The sequence below is a fragment of the Mirounga leonina genome, unplaced genomic scaffold (genome assembly GCF_011800145.1).
Source record: "Mirounga leonina isolate KUSES-001 unplaced genomic scaffold, KU_Mleo_1.0 Mir_488, whole genome shotgun sequence".
NCBI lineage: Eukaryota > Metazoa > Chordata > Mammalia > Carnivora > Phocidae > Mirounga > Mirounga leonina.
In genome coordinates, this window is record NW_023270777.1 from 2892077 (window position 1) to 2907221 (window position 15145).

Sequence of the window (15145 nt, forward strand, 5' to 3'; positions counted from 1 at the left end):
GCTTTCAGGCTCAGGGAGGGGGTCCCAGGGTAAACTGAGGCCTGAGGGAGGGAGGAATAGCAGCTTGTTCCAGGGAAGTGGGGAGGACAGCTGAGGAAAACAACTGTCCTTGCAAAGCCTCCCAGGCGAGCACCATGGTGACTTAAGGACCTGAACAAAGGTGAGAGCCTGGAACATTATCTACAGGGGGGAGAGAGGACGGGCACAGTGAAAGACCTAACAAAGCGTGTTAGGGATTCTGGACTTCATCCCAAGAGCAATGGGGAATCTCTCTAGAAGGGCTCTATATAGGGATGGAGACATGACCACTGGAGCCCACAGAAGAGGATGTGGGGAGTCCAGTAAGCGCTCTCCAGGCAGGAAATGCTGGCCCAGACTGGGGTGGTGGAAACGTAGATGGAGAGAAATGGAACGATCCCAGAGACGCTAGGGGACAGAATCGCCCGGAACTGGATGTGGGGGGTGGGGGGACGAGGAGAGAGCGGAGCCAATGGTGAAGCCCAGACGTCCTGCTTGGACCACCGGGTAGGCGATGATCTCATTATTTGTGGTTGGAACACAGGGGATGGCGCCCATTTGGGAGGAGGATGACCTGCTCTGCTCTGGAGGTGCCGAGTCTGAGGCATTAGTGGGATGAATGAACGGAGGTATCCAGCAGGCAGGCAGGAGAGATCTGGGATGGAGATGACTGGGGAGTCCCTGGGTGTATGTACGGAAAAGGTCATCTAGGAGGTTAGGGTCCTGCTAACCCGTGTTTAAGGGGTTGGCGGAAAAACAGGAGGCTGAGTGGCTGGCTTCCCAGGGCCTGAGTCACTGGAGTATCCTGGGACACCCCTGGGAAGGAGCCAGCCCAAGTCCTTCACCACGGAGTCCTAGCTCTGCTGACCCCGTCTTCACCCCGAGACAAACTCTTCCGGCATCAGGATCCTTTCCCCACCGAGCGCACGCAGCCCTCCCCACTCCCAAACACTTCCCCTACGGCCGGTTACAAGGACATGACCTTAGCCAAATAAAGCAGACAGAGGAAAAGAACCAAGTTATGCGGCACTTTGGGGGGGCTGGGGCCCCGCGGACTCCCAAGGGCACCTCCTAGGAGAATGTGATGTACCTCACCCTCCCCATGAGGCTCCATCAGATGCTGAGAGCTGCGACAGTGGGACCCCTCCCCACTCCCCCTCGCTCAGATGCAGGCCAGGCCACCCGGGGGATGTCTGCCACCTCTCCCAATTCACCTCGTCCAAAGGGCCTCCTCCTCCCACTTCTGGAATACACGATGTGAGGTGCAGCAGGGCAGGGGTCCGTCGAGAGGTCAAAAGTGAGGGTTTTGCCAGGACCGAGCATTCTGAGGCCGTGTGCCCTTTGGCAGCTCCAGGCAGAGGGTCCTCAGGAAGGAACGTGACCGAGCACGGTCCCGTGGCGTGGTTGTCTCTGGGTCACTGGCTTGGACAATCCCACACCCAGAAGGAGGAATGGCAGGAGCAGAGGTGCTGGACTCCACCGCTGGGAAGTGGGGGGAGCTGGCACCCAGTCTGGTGATGTAGGTGCAACCACAGAGGCCCTCTCTCCTCTCCGCCCCACCCACAACCAAGCCCTTCTCCGCCCCATTTTTGTCATTGGCGTCGCCATTGTTCTTGGCCTGGCCTCCATCTGGGATGCTACACTTTGCGGATCACCCAGATTATGGCTTCTCTTCTTTATTGCTTTTCTGGCTTCATCTCTCCCTCTCCTGTCTCTTCCAGCTTCGCCCAGACCCTCATCCCCCTGAATGCGGGATATTACAGACTTCTTCTGTTTCACCCTAACTGGTCTAACACCAACCGGGGGAAGCATTGGATGCCACGAGTTACCAGGTGTTTTCCACAAGACCACCCTCATTTCAGATGCCAGCCATAAATCTCATGGGTCCCCAAGTCACCCACATTTCTGGCCAACCGGATCTAAATTCCAGGGTTCCTGCATGCCCAGAGGTTCAATAAGTCACTGGAACAACTCGCAGAACTCAGGAAAGTGCTAGACTTAGGATTGCTGTTTCACTGTAAGGACAGACAAACGTTAAGTTCTGGAAGGGCCCTAGAAGCAGAGCTTCCAAGCCCAGGCCCCCAGTAGACAGGTGTGTCACCTCCTGGCATATCAGTGTATTTACGATCCAAGAAGTTCCCCTGAGCCTCAATATCCAGCATTTTTATTGGGGTTTGGGGTAAGGGTTGATGTCAAGTGGCTCAAAGCACCAACCCTCTCAGTCACATGGTTGGTCTCTGTGGTGTGGCCTACCTTCATCCCGATTCTTCTCTTTACATCAACTGTCAACTAGTCATCTCATTAGTGTAAACTATCAGGGCCCACCAAGAACAGCAAAGAGCACCTGTCACTTGGAAAATCCCAAGGATTTAGAGTTTCCCTCTTAGGAACCAGGAACGAGGGCCAGTCAAATTCTTTATGGTACCACATCTCTTGACTGGTCTTGACTGGTAAATAACCTCTTGTCTCTTAAGTAATATCCATTCAATAAATATTTATAGGCCAGCCCCCCCACCACCACCCCGCACAACTCAGGGGGAAGCTAAAGGTGAACGATGGGTAGGGTCCTTGCCCTCCTGGTGCTTAGAATCTACTGGAGATTAGGGCGCCTGGGTGGCTCAGATGGTTGAGCGTCTGCCTTCGGCTCAGGTCATGGTCCCGGAGTCCTGGGATCGAGTCCCGCATCGGGCTCCCTGCTCTGTGGGAAGTCTGCTTCTCCCTCTGCCTCTCTCTCTCTCTCTCTCATGAATAAATAAATAAAATCTTAAAAAAAAAAAAAAAGAATCTACTGGAGATTAGAGCATTACAACATAGTGGGGTGCCTGCGATCGGGACAGGAAAGCCAAGAGCCCCAGGCACCCTCAGAAGGAGCGGTGAACCCTGGCAATGGGTTAGCCAGGGAAGAGGGGGAGAAAGAAAGTTCTAGGTGGATGGCACAGGTGTAAAATCTGAGAGGCACAAAGGAGGGTGACCCAGTCGAGGGGCTGAGGGAAGTTCAGAGTACCTTGCATCTAGAGGGGAGAATGGGAGATACGGGGCTGGAAAGTTCCGTGTGTGGGGGTGCTGGGTGACAGCTATAGAATCATCCCCAATACGAGGACACACTGTTCTTCCTCAAACACCGCATTCATGATACCAGGCCTTTGTTTAGAAACCTACTGTGGCTACCACTGAGCTTCCCCTAGGACCTGGTGTAGGGCTAGGACACGTAATTCATAGCCGGGTTTCTTAAGCTCCAATCAATCAGCTTGGATGGGAAAAAGTTACGCTTATTTCCAATGACCTCTTTTTTATAAAATCTTTTTTTTTAAGATTTTTATTTATTTATTTATTTGTGAGAGAGAATGAGAGAGAGAGAGAGAGCATGAGATGGGGGAGGGTCAGAGGGAGAAGCAGACTCCCCGCTGAGCGGGGAGCCCGATGCGGGACTCGATCCAGGGACTCGATCCAGGGACTCCAGGATCATGACCTGAGCCGAAAGCAGTCGCTTAACCAACTGAGCCACCCAGGCGCCCTCCAATGACCTCTTATTTGAAATTTAGCATCTTTTGTTATTGCGACTGTAGATACCAGAGCACGGTAGCGTGAGCAACACCAGAGACTGTGTTACTTTATACTTATCAGACCTGACACTAGACCTCGTTAACGTGATGACAAAGGAGCACGTTTGTGCTCAAACAAAAATCTGGGGTTTTAACTTTGATTATTGTTTTTAAATATTTTCACTCCCTGGGGCGCCTGGGTGGCTCCATCAGTGAAGCGTCTGCCTTCGGCTCAGGTCATGATCCCGGGGTCCTGGGATCGAGCCCCATGTCGGGCTCCCTGCTCTGCGGGGAGCCTGTTTCTCCCTCTCCCCCCGCTGTTCTCCCTGCTTGTGCTCTCTCACTCTCTCTCAAAAAAATAAATAAAATCTTAAAAACTTTTTTTCATTTCCTTTGTATCCCTACATATTTTATTTTATGAATTTGAAAACATTATTCCGAGTAGGGGTCTGTGGGCCTCGCCAAGCTGCCAAGGGGATGCGTGGTAGAAAAAAGGTTCAAAACCTCTGCTTAACAGAAGTATGTGTCGTCCCAATTCTTCCCAAATTGATGCTTGAGTTTGGGTGTATTGAGCCATCTCCCCGGTGCAAGTCCATCCCTTCTACCTCCTGGTGCCTTCCCAGGTGCTCTGGGACACTTGTCCCCAGAGAAACCAGCAGCATCAACGGCCTGCAGGGCATTGGATAAGGGAATGTCCCAGGGGGATGGAATCCCATCAGTTGTAGGTCTATTTCAACCAGTGAGCTGAGAGGGGGACAAACCCTCACACCCCCTTGAGAAAAATGGCTTGGGCCACTTGGGCCTACTGAGATTTGTCCCATGACACCCATTATCCTAGCCACAGTCAGCTGGACCGAGGATCTCACTCGGATCTGGCTACTGGCCCGGGAAGTGGCCAGGCAGGAGGCTTGCCAAATAGGTCCTTAGATTTGAAGGTACAAGACAGTCAGCGGTTGGGAGGGCGCAGCGAAGTGACAGACACCAAGACAGATGTGAAGGATGAGAGGGACGGAAGTGAAGTCCAAGTGGAAATTTGCCAGGTGAGGGTGACCGTCCACCCGACTGTCCTGGAGGTCTGGCCTTTTGTCTGTGTCACTTCATGGAGATCTGCTTCTTACAACTTGGAAGAACTCAAGAGCTATAGGGGGCCAGGAGTCCCCGGGCTGCACAAGGCTCATCCAAGAGCATGGCTCCTGGCATGCCAGAGACCCCAAATCAGGAAGTGGGGGGCTTTCTCCTCAGTCTCCCTAATCCTGTGCGACCTCCTCCTGGCTCAGTAGGCCCCCACCCCTCGTGCCCAGTGCCAGGGCCCTGTTAACTTCTTTGTCCTTGAAGGTCCCTTTCCAAGGGTTCCCTATCTGCTTGACTGCTCACAAAGCAGCTAAAGCCAGGAGTGCCCTGTGGGGTTGGGTTGGGGGTGGGAGCAAACAGATGGCAGACCAGCAGAAATGGGGAGGGAGGGACAGAGAGGTCTGCCACTCCCCACCCGAGGGAGGCAGCGTGGAGTAGACCACTCTGTTCTAGCTCCCTTGGTTGCCCTTGTCCGGGCTCCTTCCCTCCCTCTAGGGTCTGCAACACTGCCCTCCTCTTTAGAATTCCTCTTGGATCAAACCTAGTCCACTCTCTTGGCCCAGAAACAGATTCAAATGCAGCTACATCCATAGCTCCTTTAATCCCCACAACGTTTTAGAGACGAGGACATAAGGACGAGAGAAATCTGAGGCTGGTAGTCAGAAGGGAACAGTCCAAGCTACTTAGGATGCTCTATAAAAACCCTGCACTAGACCATCTCTCCAGCGCCGCTGTTCACAGCTCCCACCCCCTGATCCCCACTGCGCCCTTGCCAAGCTGATACACTTGCATTTCCCAAAACGTGCCCTTTCAGCTCCAAGTCTTTCTCCTGATGTTCTCCTCACACACCCCTAGGATGCCCTGGTGAGTTTTGGGTCAACCTTTAAGACTCAAAGCGTACTCAGCGGTTCTGGTGAAGCAGGGATCCTGTCCTAATTGCCTTTGTATCTCCAGCTTTGGTAAGGGGCCGAAAATTAGGTGTTCCCTGGCCCCAGTGTCATGAAATTATTAGGTTCTGTAAGTAGAGTCAACACTTGGAACCCCGTGGGTGGGGTTTATTCAATCGTTCAACAATACACAATGGGTCTGTTATGCTCTAAACTCTGCTGGGTGCTGGGGATCAAACATGAATGGAGAAATTAGCTGGGAGGATATAACTGGGCAGAAAGTTTAAGAACATTCTAAAAATCTATGAAAGAGAAACAACAGAGGGTTTAATCCGTGTTTTCCTCCAGGTGCGTGTGGGGGCGGCCCCCGTCCCTACCCCCAGCCCCCCACCGCGTTCTCAAGGCAAGATTTGAGAGGGATTAAATACCTAATCCCCGGGTTGGGTCTCGCATGCAGGAAGGCGAAGAGGCCTGAATCCTAACCGGGGCCCCACACCGGGCCCCACTGTTCCCCTAATTCCCCGCATCCGGGAATTAGCGGTCTGGTTTGCAGCTCGCTGCCATCAAGACGCCCCAAGGAGGGAGCTGCAAGACCCTCCAACTATTCTCCCCGGACTCAGGGGACCCCACCTAGGCGTCGGTCCTTTGCGCGAGCAAGGGCCCCCAAGGAGGGTCTCAGGAGACAGTGTTAGAAGATGCGGCCCCTTGAAAGAGAGGAGACTGGGCGGGGGGGTGGGCGCGACCTAGCGGGCGAGAGGGCGTCACAAACCCCAGGCCCGGGGGCTGAGCTCGCAGCCGACCCCCAAGCCCCGCCCCGCCGCCCGGGAGAGCCGGGCTTCCGGGAGCCGCCCCGCGGGGCACCGCCCCCACGGCGCAGGCGCCGATTGGCCAGCGCGGCCGCAGGGCGGGGCCCAGGCCTAAAGGGGCGGGAGCTAAGGTGGACCGGAGACGGCGGAGGTGATGCCGCGCGGCACACGTGGGTTTCTTCTACATCTCTCTAATGCCCATGGAGCCCACGCGACACTACCCGCTGTTCGGGGGCGCCTTCTCCGCCACTCTCCCTCCCGGGGCCCTTGACGTGAGGTGAGAAGGCGCGGGCGCGCCGCGGGCCGGCCGGGTGGGATGCGGGCAGAAGCGGGGCTCAGCCGGGGTCGGCCTCGCCTCTCTCCAGCGACCTCCGGCCGGTCCCGGACAATCAGGAAGTTTTCTGCCACCGCGTGACGGACCAGAGCCTGGTCGTGGAACTTCTGGAGCTGCAGGCCCACGTGCAGGGCGAGGAGGCTGCGCGGTGAGGGAGGCGGCCGCCCGCGCGGCTGGCCAATGGGAGGGCCGGAGCCGAGGAGGTGGGCGGGGCCCGCGGCTGGAAGGTTGATCGGTGCGATGAGAACTCCCAGGGCAACACCTCATCGCCGGAAGTGAACGAAGCTTAAGGGCCTCAAAGATGCTGGGGGGCGGGGGGCTTGGCGGAGTCAGAGACGTCGCTCCCTGACCCCGCTCCCCCTACTCTAGGTACCACTTTGAGGACGTGGGCGGGGTGCAGGGGGCTAGGGCCATGCAAGTGGACAGTGTGCCGCCCCTCCCTTTGGAGAACCTGGCTCTGAGGAGCTTCTGTCAAGAAGCCTGGGTCCTCTCTGGCAAGCAGCAGGTAGCTAAAGAAAACCAGCAGGTGAGGGCAGGGGAGTGTGAGATTCCTGGAGGGCTGAAGGGAGTGGCCGGTCCGGTAAGCATCTCGACTCTGATCCCTTTAGGTAGCAAAGGATGTGACTGTGCACCAGGCTTTGCTGAGGCTGCCCCGGTACCAGACTGATCTTCTGCTCACCTTCAATGATCCCCCGTAAGGAGGACAGAAAGGACGCGTGGCTCGTGACTGGGTCCCCAGGAGGATCTGCTGGGAGGGGCAGAGCCGGGAGACTGGCTGGTGGGGTCCTCCAAGGAAGAGGGAGAGGGCCAGAGGTTTGGGGTCACAGATACTCAGGTCCTACGGGGCACAGGAAGTGGGAACTTGCCCACCCGCGTCCTGGATGATATTCTCTCTCCATCTGTTCCCCCCACCCCCAAGCCCTGACAATAGGTTACCTCTTGGTCCTGAAAATCTGTCACTTCCGCCCTGGAGCCTGGGTGACTTTGAACAGCTGGTGACCAGTCTGACCCTTCACGACCCCAACATCTTTGGTCCCCGGTAAAGATGCTGAAACACTGCGTGAAGCTGCTCAAGCGCATGGGGACCCCGTTCTTCAAGGGGAACAGAGGGTTGGATATATGCCCCTAACTCCTCCCCTGTGCATAAACATAAGACACCTCCTGTCTGCAGAAATAAACTTGCTTTATAACCAAGATAATATCTCTGTGCCTTTGCATCTAACAAGATACCTGGGTCCCCCCAGTTCCCTTTGGTCTTGGAGTGGGGAGTTCAAAGTTGGCGCATAGGATCAGAAGGGACCCACGGCTGTCCAAATAAAAGGAGGGAATACTTTGGAGTGACTGGTTCAGCCCTGAGGGGGTGTGTGCGTGCGTGCATGTGTGTGTGTGTGTGTGTGTGTGTGTGAAGTGTCCAGGAGGACGGATTAAAAGGGAAGGTTTAAAAGTGACACCCAAGGAAGGGAGGGAGACTGTCCCTTGTAGTGATTCAGCCCTGAGCAAACAGACGGGGAGTGGAGTTGGTGGTCCCCCTTGGAGGGACAAAAGGTCGCCTGGGCAGAAGTCACCAGGGCATAGGAGTGGAGGCAGAAGTGTCCAAGGAGTGCTGAGCCGGGGGTGTGTGAAGGAATGGCCGTGGTCATTTGGCGTACGTGCAGTACAGGGTACGTAACCGGTCCCAGAAGAAGAGGGAAAGGATGGTGTGGGGGCCGAGGCGGAAGTAGGAGGCCCCTATGCCCTTGTACATGCCAAAAACGCCCTCTGTCCGAGCAGTCTGCAGCAGAGCGTCCAGCATCCCCCGGTACATGAGGCCCTGAGAGCAGGTTGAGAGGGAGGGAGAGCACAGGGAAGGCGTTCGTCAGAGCCCACCAGCGGCCTCATCTCAGCGGGCTGCACTTCAGGCGGTCCCACCTGCGCCCACCATTCGCTGGCACCCGCCGCCTGGCCTGCCTTCCAGAACCTTCCCTTACCTTGCCCCGAGCGTCGGTGGGCTGGTTGTAGAGCCTCGTGCTGACCACATCGAAGGGCGTCATGGCCAGGACCACCGCAATGCCGCTCACCATGGCAGCCACCAGAGCCACCTTCCAGCTCTGGGGAGGAAATATCTAAGGGTGGAGGGAGGAAGAGGTTTGTCAGCCAGTCATTCGACCCCTAGGAAAGGACGGGCCCTGCCCCAGGGAGAGAGTAGAGGGCTGGTAACTCAGGGAGCTTCCATGCCACCAGTTAGGACACGGCATGGGAACACTGTAAAGTAGGAAGGGCGGGATGCTCAAGGACTCAGATGCACCATCTGGGAGGAAGTGACAAGAGGACAAGTGGGGAGGGTGTAGAGGCAGCAAACCCCAAGCCCTCCTGCCATTCCCTGACATGGACCACGAGCACTGTCCCCTCTGGGGCCCCCTTCAGCTTGCCCGCCCCCTGCCCGCAGTCCCAGGGTGGCCCCACCCCTTCCCCCGGGGGCAGTACCTCCCACTGAGTGATGAAGTCCTTGGTGGATGAGAAGGTGCACAGCTGGGTGGAGGAACCGATGATAACTCGGGGCAGGCCGCCCAGGGCCCCGCGCCACAACCCCACCAGACCATGTTTCTGGCCAATCTCGCTTAGCGCCTGAAACATGCCCTGGTAGGGGGAAGACCATGGGGGTGGGCTTCAGTCCCCCCAGCATCAGGGGTCTGCCACCTCACACTGCCAAGGATGGGTCCTTCACGGGCACTCACGTCTGGGCAACTGGTCCCGTGTGGACTTAGAATCGGAATGTGTCTACCACCCGCCATTGCTCCCTTCCTCACTGCTCCAGAATAGGGGCAGGGTGGGGCTGGATCTTTGGGCTGGGTTGCAGCTGTCGGGGGCAGGCAGAGAGCTGGGGTGGGGAGGTGGTGGGGGCAATGGGAAAGAAGGGGCAGGGACCCCAGCAGGTTGGGAAACCCTCACCTGATGCTTATACTGGTGCCCGACGGCAATTTCTGAGGCCGCCTGGGCCTGTAGGTGGGTCTTCACCTGGGAACAAGAAAGTATCACAGCCTATGGCCCAGTGGCCCGCCTCCCACCTCAGAGACCCAAACGCTTGACCCTGTCATACTTCCTCTAGGGTGTTCAGCAAGGACTATCCTCTTAATCTGATAATTATTGTTGTTCCCATTAACACATTGGTCATGAGACTCTGTGTCCCTTGGCTCCAGTCCCAGGGGATGGATCTCCTAGCACTGCAAGACACCCCCCAGCCCCCCTACATCCTCCTTCCTTTGGGGGTTGGGTGGGGGATACAGAGGTTAGAGAATGGCAACATTTCCTAAGAGCGTTCCCGTTAGGCAACACTTGGCTGTCCAGCCTCTCATATCAGCTCCTATTCCCACACTGGATCTCCAGCCAACACCATGACCAGGCTCCCCACCCAACCCTGGGGCAGGTTGTTGCCTCTGGAGGGGTCATTGTCCCTGAATGTCGCACCCTGGCAGTGAGACCAGACTGCCTCTCTTCTAGAACTGCCTGCCTCCCAGTGTCTTCCAGGAGGAGCCCTAAGCAGGAGCTAGTCCTAGCAACAAGCAGCTGTGTGACCTTGAGCTGGTCACTTCCCTTCTCTGGGCCTCAGGCTATTGACCCTTCACCTATTCCGGAAAACTCAAAGGAGGATTCTAATTTTGTGGTGCCCAGGACTTTTCCTGAACCCTACACCCACTGATGTATGGCACTCAAACTCCGCATCGTCCCCGACACGAACCTACTTCCAATCTCAGTGTCAGGTTGTGAAGGCCCAGGCCCCACCCTACACCAAGGGTCTGCTTGAAGACCCCAGGCAAGACCCTTCTTCTCACCATGTAGATGGGGCTCCCCAAGTAGGCTCCCATGACCCCAGCCAGGGCCCCAGTCGCAGCGCTGCGGGGTTGGCTGAGGCTGCCCTCAGCCGTGTGCAGGTAGCCCCCAGCCTCAGCCAGCCCGTAGGTGCCCAGGCGGATGCCATTCATCAGGAACTGGTATAAGAGAGCAGGGGCCAGTCCCTTCTGCAGGGCAGCTGGGCCATCCACCTTGCCGATGGTGATGAAGGCATGGAAGACGTTTCGGTAGTGCCGCTGGTAGGTGCCGGGGGCCTGCAGTTCTCCCTGCAACTGCATCCTGGTCTTTACCACTTCCAGGGGGTTGGTGAACAAACAGGCCCCGCAGGCTGCCAGGCCACTCATCAAGAAGTCCATGGTGGGGTAGCAGTAACAGGAAGTGGCCAAGGAGTAAGAAAGTAAAAACAAGCTTCAGAAACGGAGTCAGAACTCAGGGGGAGGCCTCCGTGTCAGCAGTCTCCCCCGCTGCAGGAGATAGGAATTTAGAGGTCTGAGAATATTAGAGAGAGTCGAGAGTATTAGGGTCAGAGGTCAAGAGGTCAAGGGTTAGCTGGAATTTGGGAGTCAGGAGCTGGCAAAGAGAGAAGGAAAAGAAGTTTAGGAGAGTCTGGTGAGAAGGTTATGCCAGGGCTCTGTCGGTCACGGGATCTGAGGTCAAGGAGGGGCAAGAAGCCAGGAGGATGGCAGGTGGATGATGGGGAGGGTCGGCTCCGGGGCCCCGGAGCAGGGGAGGGAAGCGCGGCTTCGGGAGATGGGAGCCGGGAGGAAGGAAAAAGAAAAGCAGCGGGTTACGGAGGAAGAGGATCCGGGAGAAGATCGGTGGCGTCTGTCTCGGGGAAGGAAGTCGGAACTCCGGCCAGGGATGAGCGTCCCAGGCAGCTGCCCGCCGAAGCCCGCAGCAGCTTCGCCCCGGGCAGCCTGCGGAGGCCGGACCGCCACACTCCAGCCACCGGAGCGCGGCGCCCAATCGGGAGCCGAGGCGAGCCGGAGCCCGCAGCCCCAGCCAATCAGCGCCGAGCCGGCTCCGCGGCCAATGGGAGGTGCTCTCGGCGACCCGGCCCCCGGAATCCGCGGGAGGGCGGTTGGAATTAACTCTCCGCGCGCCGGCGCCAGCGCCCCAGACTCGGGGCTCGGGGAGGGGCGCCCCGGGAGCGGAGCTTGTATCTCTCGCGGGGAGGAGAGCTTGGGCCCGGAGCTACGGGACGGAGAGCGGGGGTCGCAGTCCCCTACCGGAAGGTGGAAGGAGCCGGGTTGGCGCTGCTCCCGGTGCGGGCGGAGGGCGCCCCTTCCTTCACCCCCTGTCCGGCTTCGCGGCGCACGGGGACTGCCAAACAGCAGATCCGCTCCCCCGCGGGCCCTGGCGCCAGGTGAGCCCGGAAGCTGCGGCTCCGCCCGCCCGCAGGTGCGGAGGAAACACACCTGCTGGACCGGACGGATCTCCTGAGGCTGGGGGCAGGATTCGTAGGTCCCAGCGCCGGGGTGTGGCTGCTGCGGGCCCCGAAGGATGGCGTGGGAGTTCAGCCACAGCCCTGAGCTCTTGATCCTCGCGGCAATCCAGAGGCGAAGGGCGGACGGGGAGAGGCAGGGAGGTGGATCCCCGGGCTTAGCTTTCCACTTCAGCTAGTGGTGGGAGAGCGTCTGCGAGTCTGGACTGCTGTCTTTGCTCATGAGCCTGGTAGCGGTTAATCACGGGAGAACTGAGAAGACAGACTGGGGAAGCTAGCAACCCCGGGAAGGGGTTGAAGGAGAAAGAAGGCTTGGAGAAAGAAAGCAGGATGGGGGATGTCAGTTGGGGCGGGGGTGGGGGGGGGGGAGGAGGAGGCAGAGGCTGCCTGCCTGCGTGTGAGGCAGCCTCCAGATTTAGACTCAGAGCGCCTTTGGAGCTCCAGGGTGTGTTTACTTGCTTACCAGCTGGATGAACTTGGGCAAGTTACTTAACGTTTCAGAGCTTCCTTTGTCAATGGAATGCTAGCTACCTATTGCACTTACCTGAGGGAAAGTGTTGGACTCCTACCAAGTGCCCAGTTATCAGGGTTCCGGAAAAGTCAAGAGCTGCCAGACCCTTGTGCCCTCGTGTATCCTGTTCCCACTGCTGGGAATGGCCCTTCCCCATTCTTTTGGTGATTCCCAGATCATTCCTCACCTTGAGCTTTATCTCTCCCGACCCTTGAAGCTTTCTCAAGTTCTCCACTTTCAGCCATCTCCATCTTGCTTTGCTCCTCAAGCAGTTACCCACATTTCTCATTTTAATCAGCAATCGTTTACTCTCTGACTCCTTTCACTATCCTGGGAGTTCTTGGATGCCCCCCCCCCCGCGCCCCCCCAGGGACTGGGTCTGAGTCATCTCTCTCTCGCCTTCCTCCTGCTGCTACCTCATTGAGCATTACGGAGACAGGAGGGGTGGACGGTAAAGTAGAGCAGACAATGGGGCTTCTCCCGGATTCTCAAGAGGGGTTCTGAAAGAGTCCCCTGAAAATTTCCAGTGGATGCTCCCAGATTTCTCCACCCGGTGGATGGGATGACACTTAATCAGTATTTTAATCCTTTTTTTTAAAGATTTTATTTATTTATTCATGAGAGATAGAGAGAGAGGCAGAGGGAGAAGCAGGCTCCCCGCGGAGCAGGGAGACCGATGCGGGACTCGATCCCAGGACCCTGGGATCATGACCTGAGCTGAAGGCAGACGCTTAACCGACTGAGCCACCCAGGTGTAATCCTAGAGTTTACAGCAGTTGTTCTCAAAGTGTGGTCCCTGGAGCGGCACCAGCCCCACCATGAGTACCTGGGGAAGAAATGCAAATTCTCTAGCCTTGTCCCAGCCTTCCTGAATCAGGAGGTAAACAGGAGGTGAAAGACTGTTTTAACAAACCCACCAGGTTATTATGGTGTGTGCTTAGGTTTTGGAAACATTGGAAGAGCACAAGTGGGGGGAGGGGGAGAGGGAGAGGGAGAAGCAGACTCCCCGCTGAGCCGGGAGCCCCACGCGGGGTTCCATCCCAGGACCCCGGGATCTTGAGCTGAAATCAAGAGTCAGCTGCTTACCCCTGGCTTAAGCCTTTTTTTTTTTTTCTTCTTTTAATTTCATTTATTTGACAGAGACAGCAAGAGAGGGAACACAAGCAAGGGAAGCGGGAGAGGGAGAAGCAGCCCCCCCCCCCCGGCCCCCCGCCGAGCAGGGAGCCGGCTGCGGGGCTCATCCCAGGACCCTGGGATCATGACCTGAGCCGAAGGCAGATGCCCAATGACTGAGCCACTCAGGCGCCCTGGCTTAAGCCTTTTATCTTTAATATCTAGATGTCCTAAAGATAGACTACTTTTATTTATTTTTTATTTTTTTTAAGGATTTTATTTATTTGACAGATCACGAGTAGGCAGAGCGGCAGGCAGAGGAAGAGGAAGAAGCAAGTTCCCCAGTGAGCAGGCAGCCTGATATGGGGCTCGATTCCATGATCTGAGAAGAAGGCAGACGCCCAACTGAGTCACCCAAGTGCCCGGACAGACTACTTTTAAAGTAGTATTTTAAAGATTTATTTATTTGAGGGGGGGAGGGTCCAAGGGAGAGCGAGAGAGAGAATCTCAAGCAGACTCCCCACTGAGCACAGAGCCCAAAGATGGGGGGAACTCCATCTCATGACCCTGAGATCATGACCTGAGCCAAAACCAAGAGTCAGATGTGTGCCGAATCAAGCCACCCAGGCGCCCCCCATACCCTCCTCTTTGGAAGGAAGTCACTATGCTCAGCCCACACTTAGGGAATGGAGAGTTAGACTCCGCCTCCTTGAGGGAGAAGTATCTACACAACTTACTTGGAATTCTTCATGGGAAGTTTGTCTCCCTCATTTATTTGCTTATTCAACTATTGATTCCTATCAGTATGGACTCATGGATTTTTATTTTATATTTTGGGTTGTAATTCAATATACTTTATTTTGGGGGCACCTGGGTGGTGTGTGTGTATATATATATATATATATGTAAATTATATGTATATATAAAGTATATATATATATATATATATATATATAAGTATATACACACACACACTTTATTTTGTTGCCCCAAGTGTTCTAGCTTTAGCCCTGGGAGCTCTTTTACTTGCTTCATGTATTTCACCATCAAAAAAATTTTTTTAATGAAAACATTTTTTTAAAGGTTTCCCTATTTTCTGGCAAAACAAGATGCTCCAGGCTCTTTTGTATATCCCCTGCCCCAGTGCTAGAATCAGCCATTTCTCCAAGAATCTCTAGTTCCTTTTATTAAAGAATGGTATTAGAAACCAAAATCTGGGCCCCACACTGGTTGTAGAGATTGCTTTAAAAAAAAAATCTTCAAAAGAAAAAGAAAAAAAGGAAAAAACCAAAATCCGGGCACTGGACGTGCTTGTTGCCATTGGGATTGGGGTATCATTGTTTTGAGACCCTCTTAGCTGGGAGAGCAAGTAAATATATGTGTGTATAGTAACCCATGTGTGTATTTCTTATTTTTTTTTAAATTTTTTAAAAGATCTTATTTATGTATTTGACAGAGCGAGACAGAGAGAGAGGGGACACAAGCAGGGGGAGTGGGAGAGGGAGAAGCAGGCCTCCCGCAGAGCGGAGAGCCTGATGCGGGGCTCGATCCCAGGATCCTGGGATCATGACCTGAGCCGAAGGCAGACGCT

At 55.7% G+C, this 15145-nt stretch overlaps 2 protein-coding genes across 3 annotated transcripts; one reads left to right on the forward strand and one right to left on the reverse strand.

The window, feature by feature from the left end:
• The first annotated feature begins 6462 nt into the window (after positions 1-6462).
• RANGRF (RAN guanine nucleotide release factor) lies at positions 6463-7847 on the forward strand. Of its 2 annotated transcripts, none has more exons than XM_034989576.1 (5): positions 6463-6601; positions 6690-6806; positions 7028-7184; positions 7267-7352; positions 7578-7847. In XM_034989576.1, the coding sequence occupies exons 1-5, from the start codon at positions 6519-6521 to the stop codon at positions 7699-7701; spliced, it is 567 nt and encodes a 188-aa protein (XP_034845467.1). In that variant the 5' UTR covers positions 6463-6518; the 3' UTR covers positions 7702-7847. The 2 variants fall into 2 exon arrangements, with proteins under 2 accessions (XP_034845467.1, XP_034845468.1); XM_034989577.1 differs by having other exon boundaries at positions 7590-7831.
• Positions 7823-11485, reverse strand: SLC25A35 (solute carrier family 25 member 35). Its single transcript, XM_034989575.1, has 5 exons — positions 10468-11485; positions 9587-9652; positions 9122-9274; positions 8626-8760; positions 7823-8468 (listed from the first exon to the last, which is right to left on the reverse strand). The coding sequence occupies exons 1-5, from the start codon at positions 10840-10842 to the stop codon at positions 8295-8297; spliced, it is 903 nt and encodes a 300-aa protein (XP_034845466.1). The 5' UTR covers positions 10843-11485; the 3' UTR covers positions 7823-8294.
• Positions 11486-15145: the final 3660 nt, after the last annotated feature.

Bases quoted from the DNA above. Each gene is read 5' to 3' on its own strand.
- SLC25A35 (XM_034989575.1), bottom strand. From the start codon at position 10,842: ATGGACTTCTTGATGAGTGGCCTGGCAGCCTGCGGGGCCTGTTTGTTC. The intron at 9,275-9,586 runs GTGAGGGTTTCC...TCCCCCTACCAG, and splicing joins GGCACCAGTATAAGCATCAG to GGCATGTTTCAGGCGCTAAG. The intron at 8,761-9,121 runs GTACTGCCCCCG...CTCCACCCTTAG, and splicing joins ACTTCATCACTCAGTGGGAG to ATATTTCCTCCCCAGAGCTG.
- RANGRF (XM_034989576.1), top strand. From the start codon at position 6,519: ATGCCCATGGAGCCCACGCGACACTACCCGCTGTTCGGGGGCGCCTTC. The intron at 6,807-7,027 runs GTGAGGGAGGCG...CCCCTACTCTAG, and splicing joins CAGGGCGAGGAGGCTGCGCG to GTACCACTTTGAGGACGTGG. The intron at 7,185-7,266 runs GTGAGGGCAGGG...TGATCCCTTTAG, and splicing joins TAGCTAAAGAAAACCAGCAG to GTAGCAAAGGATGTGACTGT.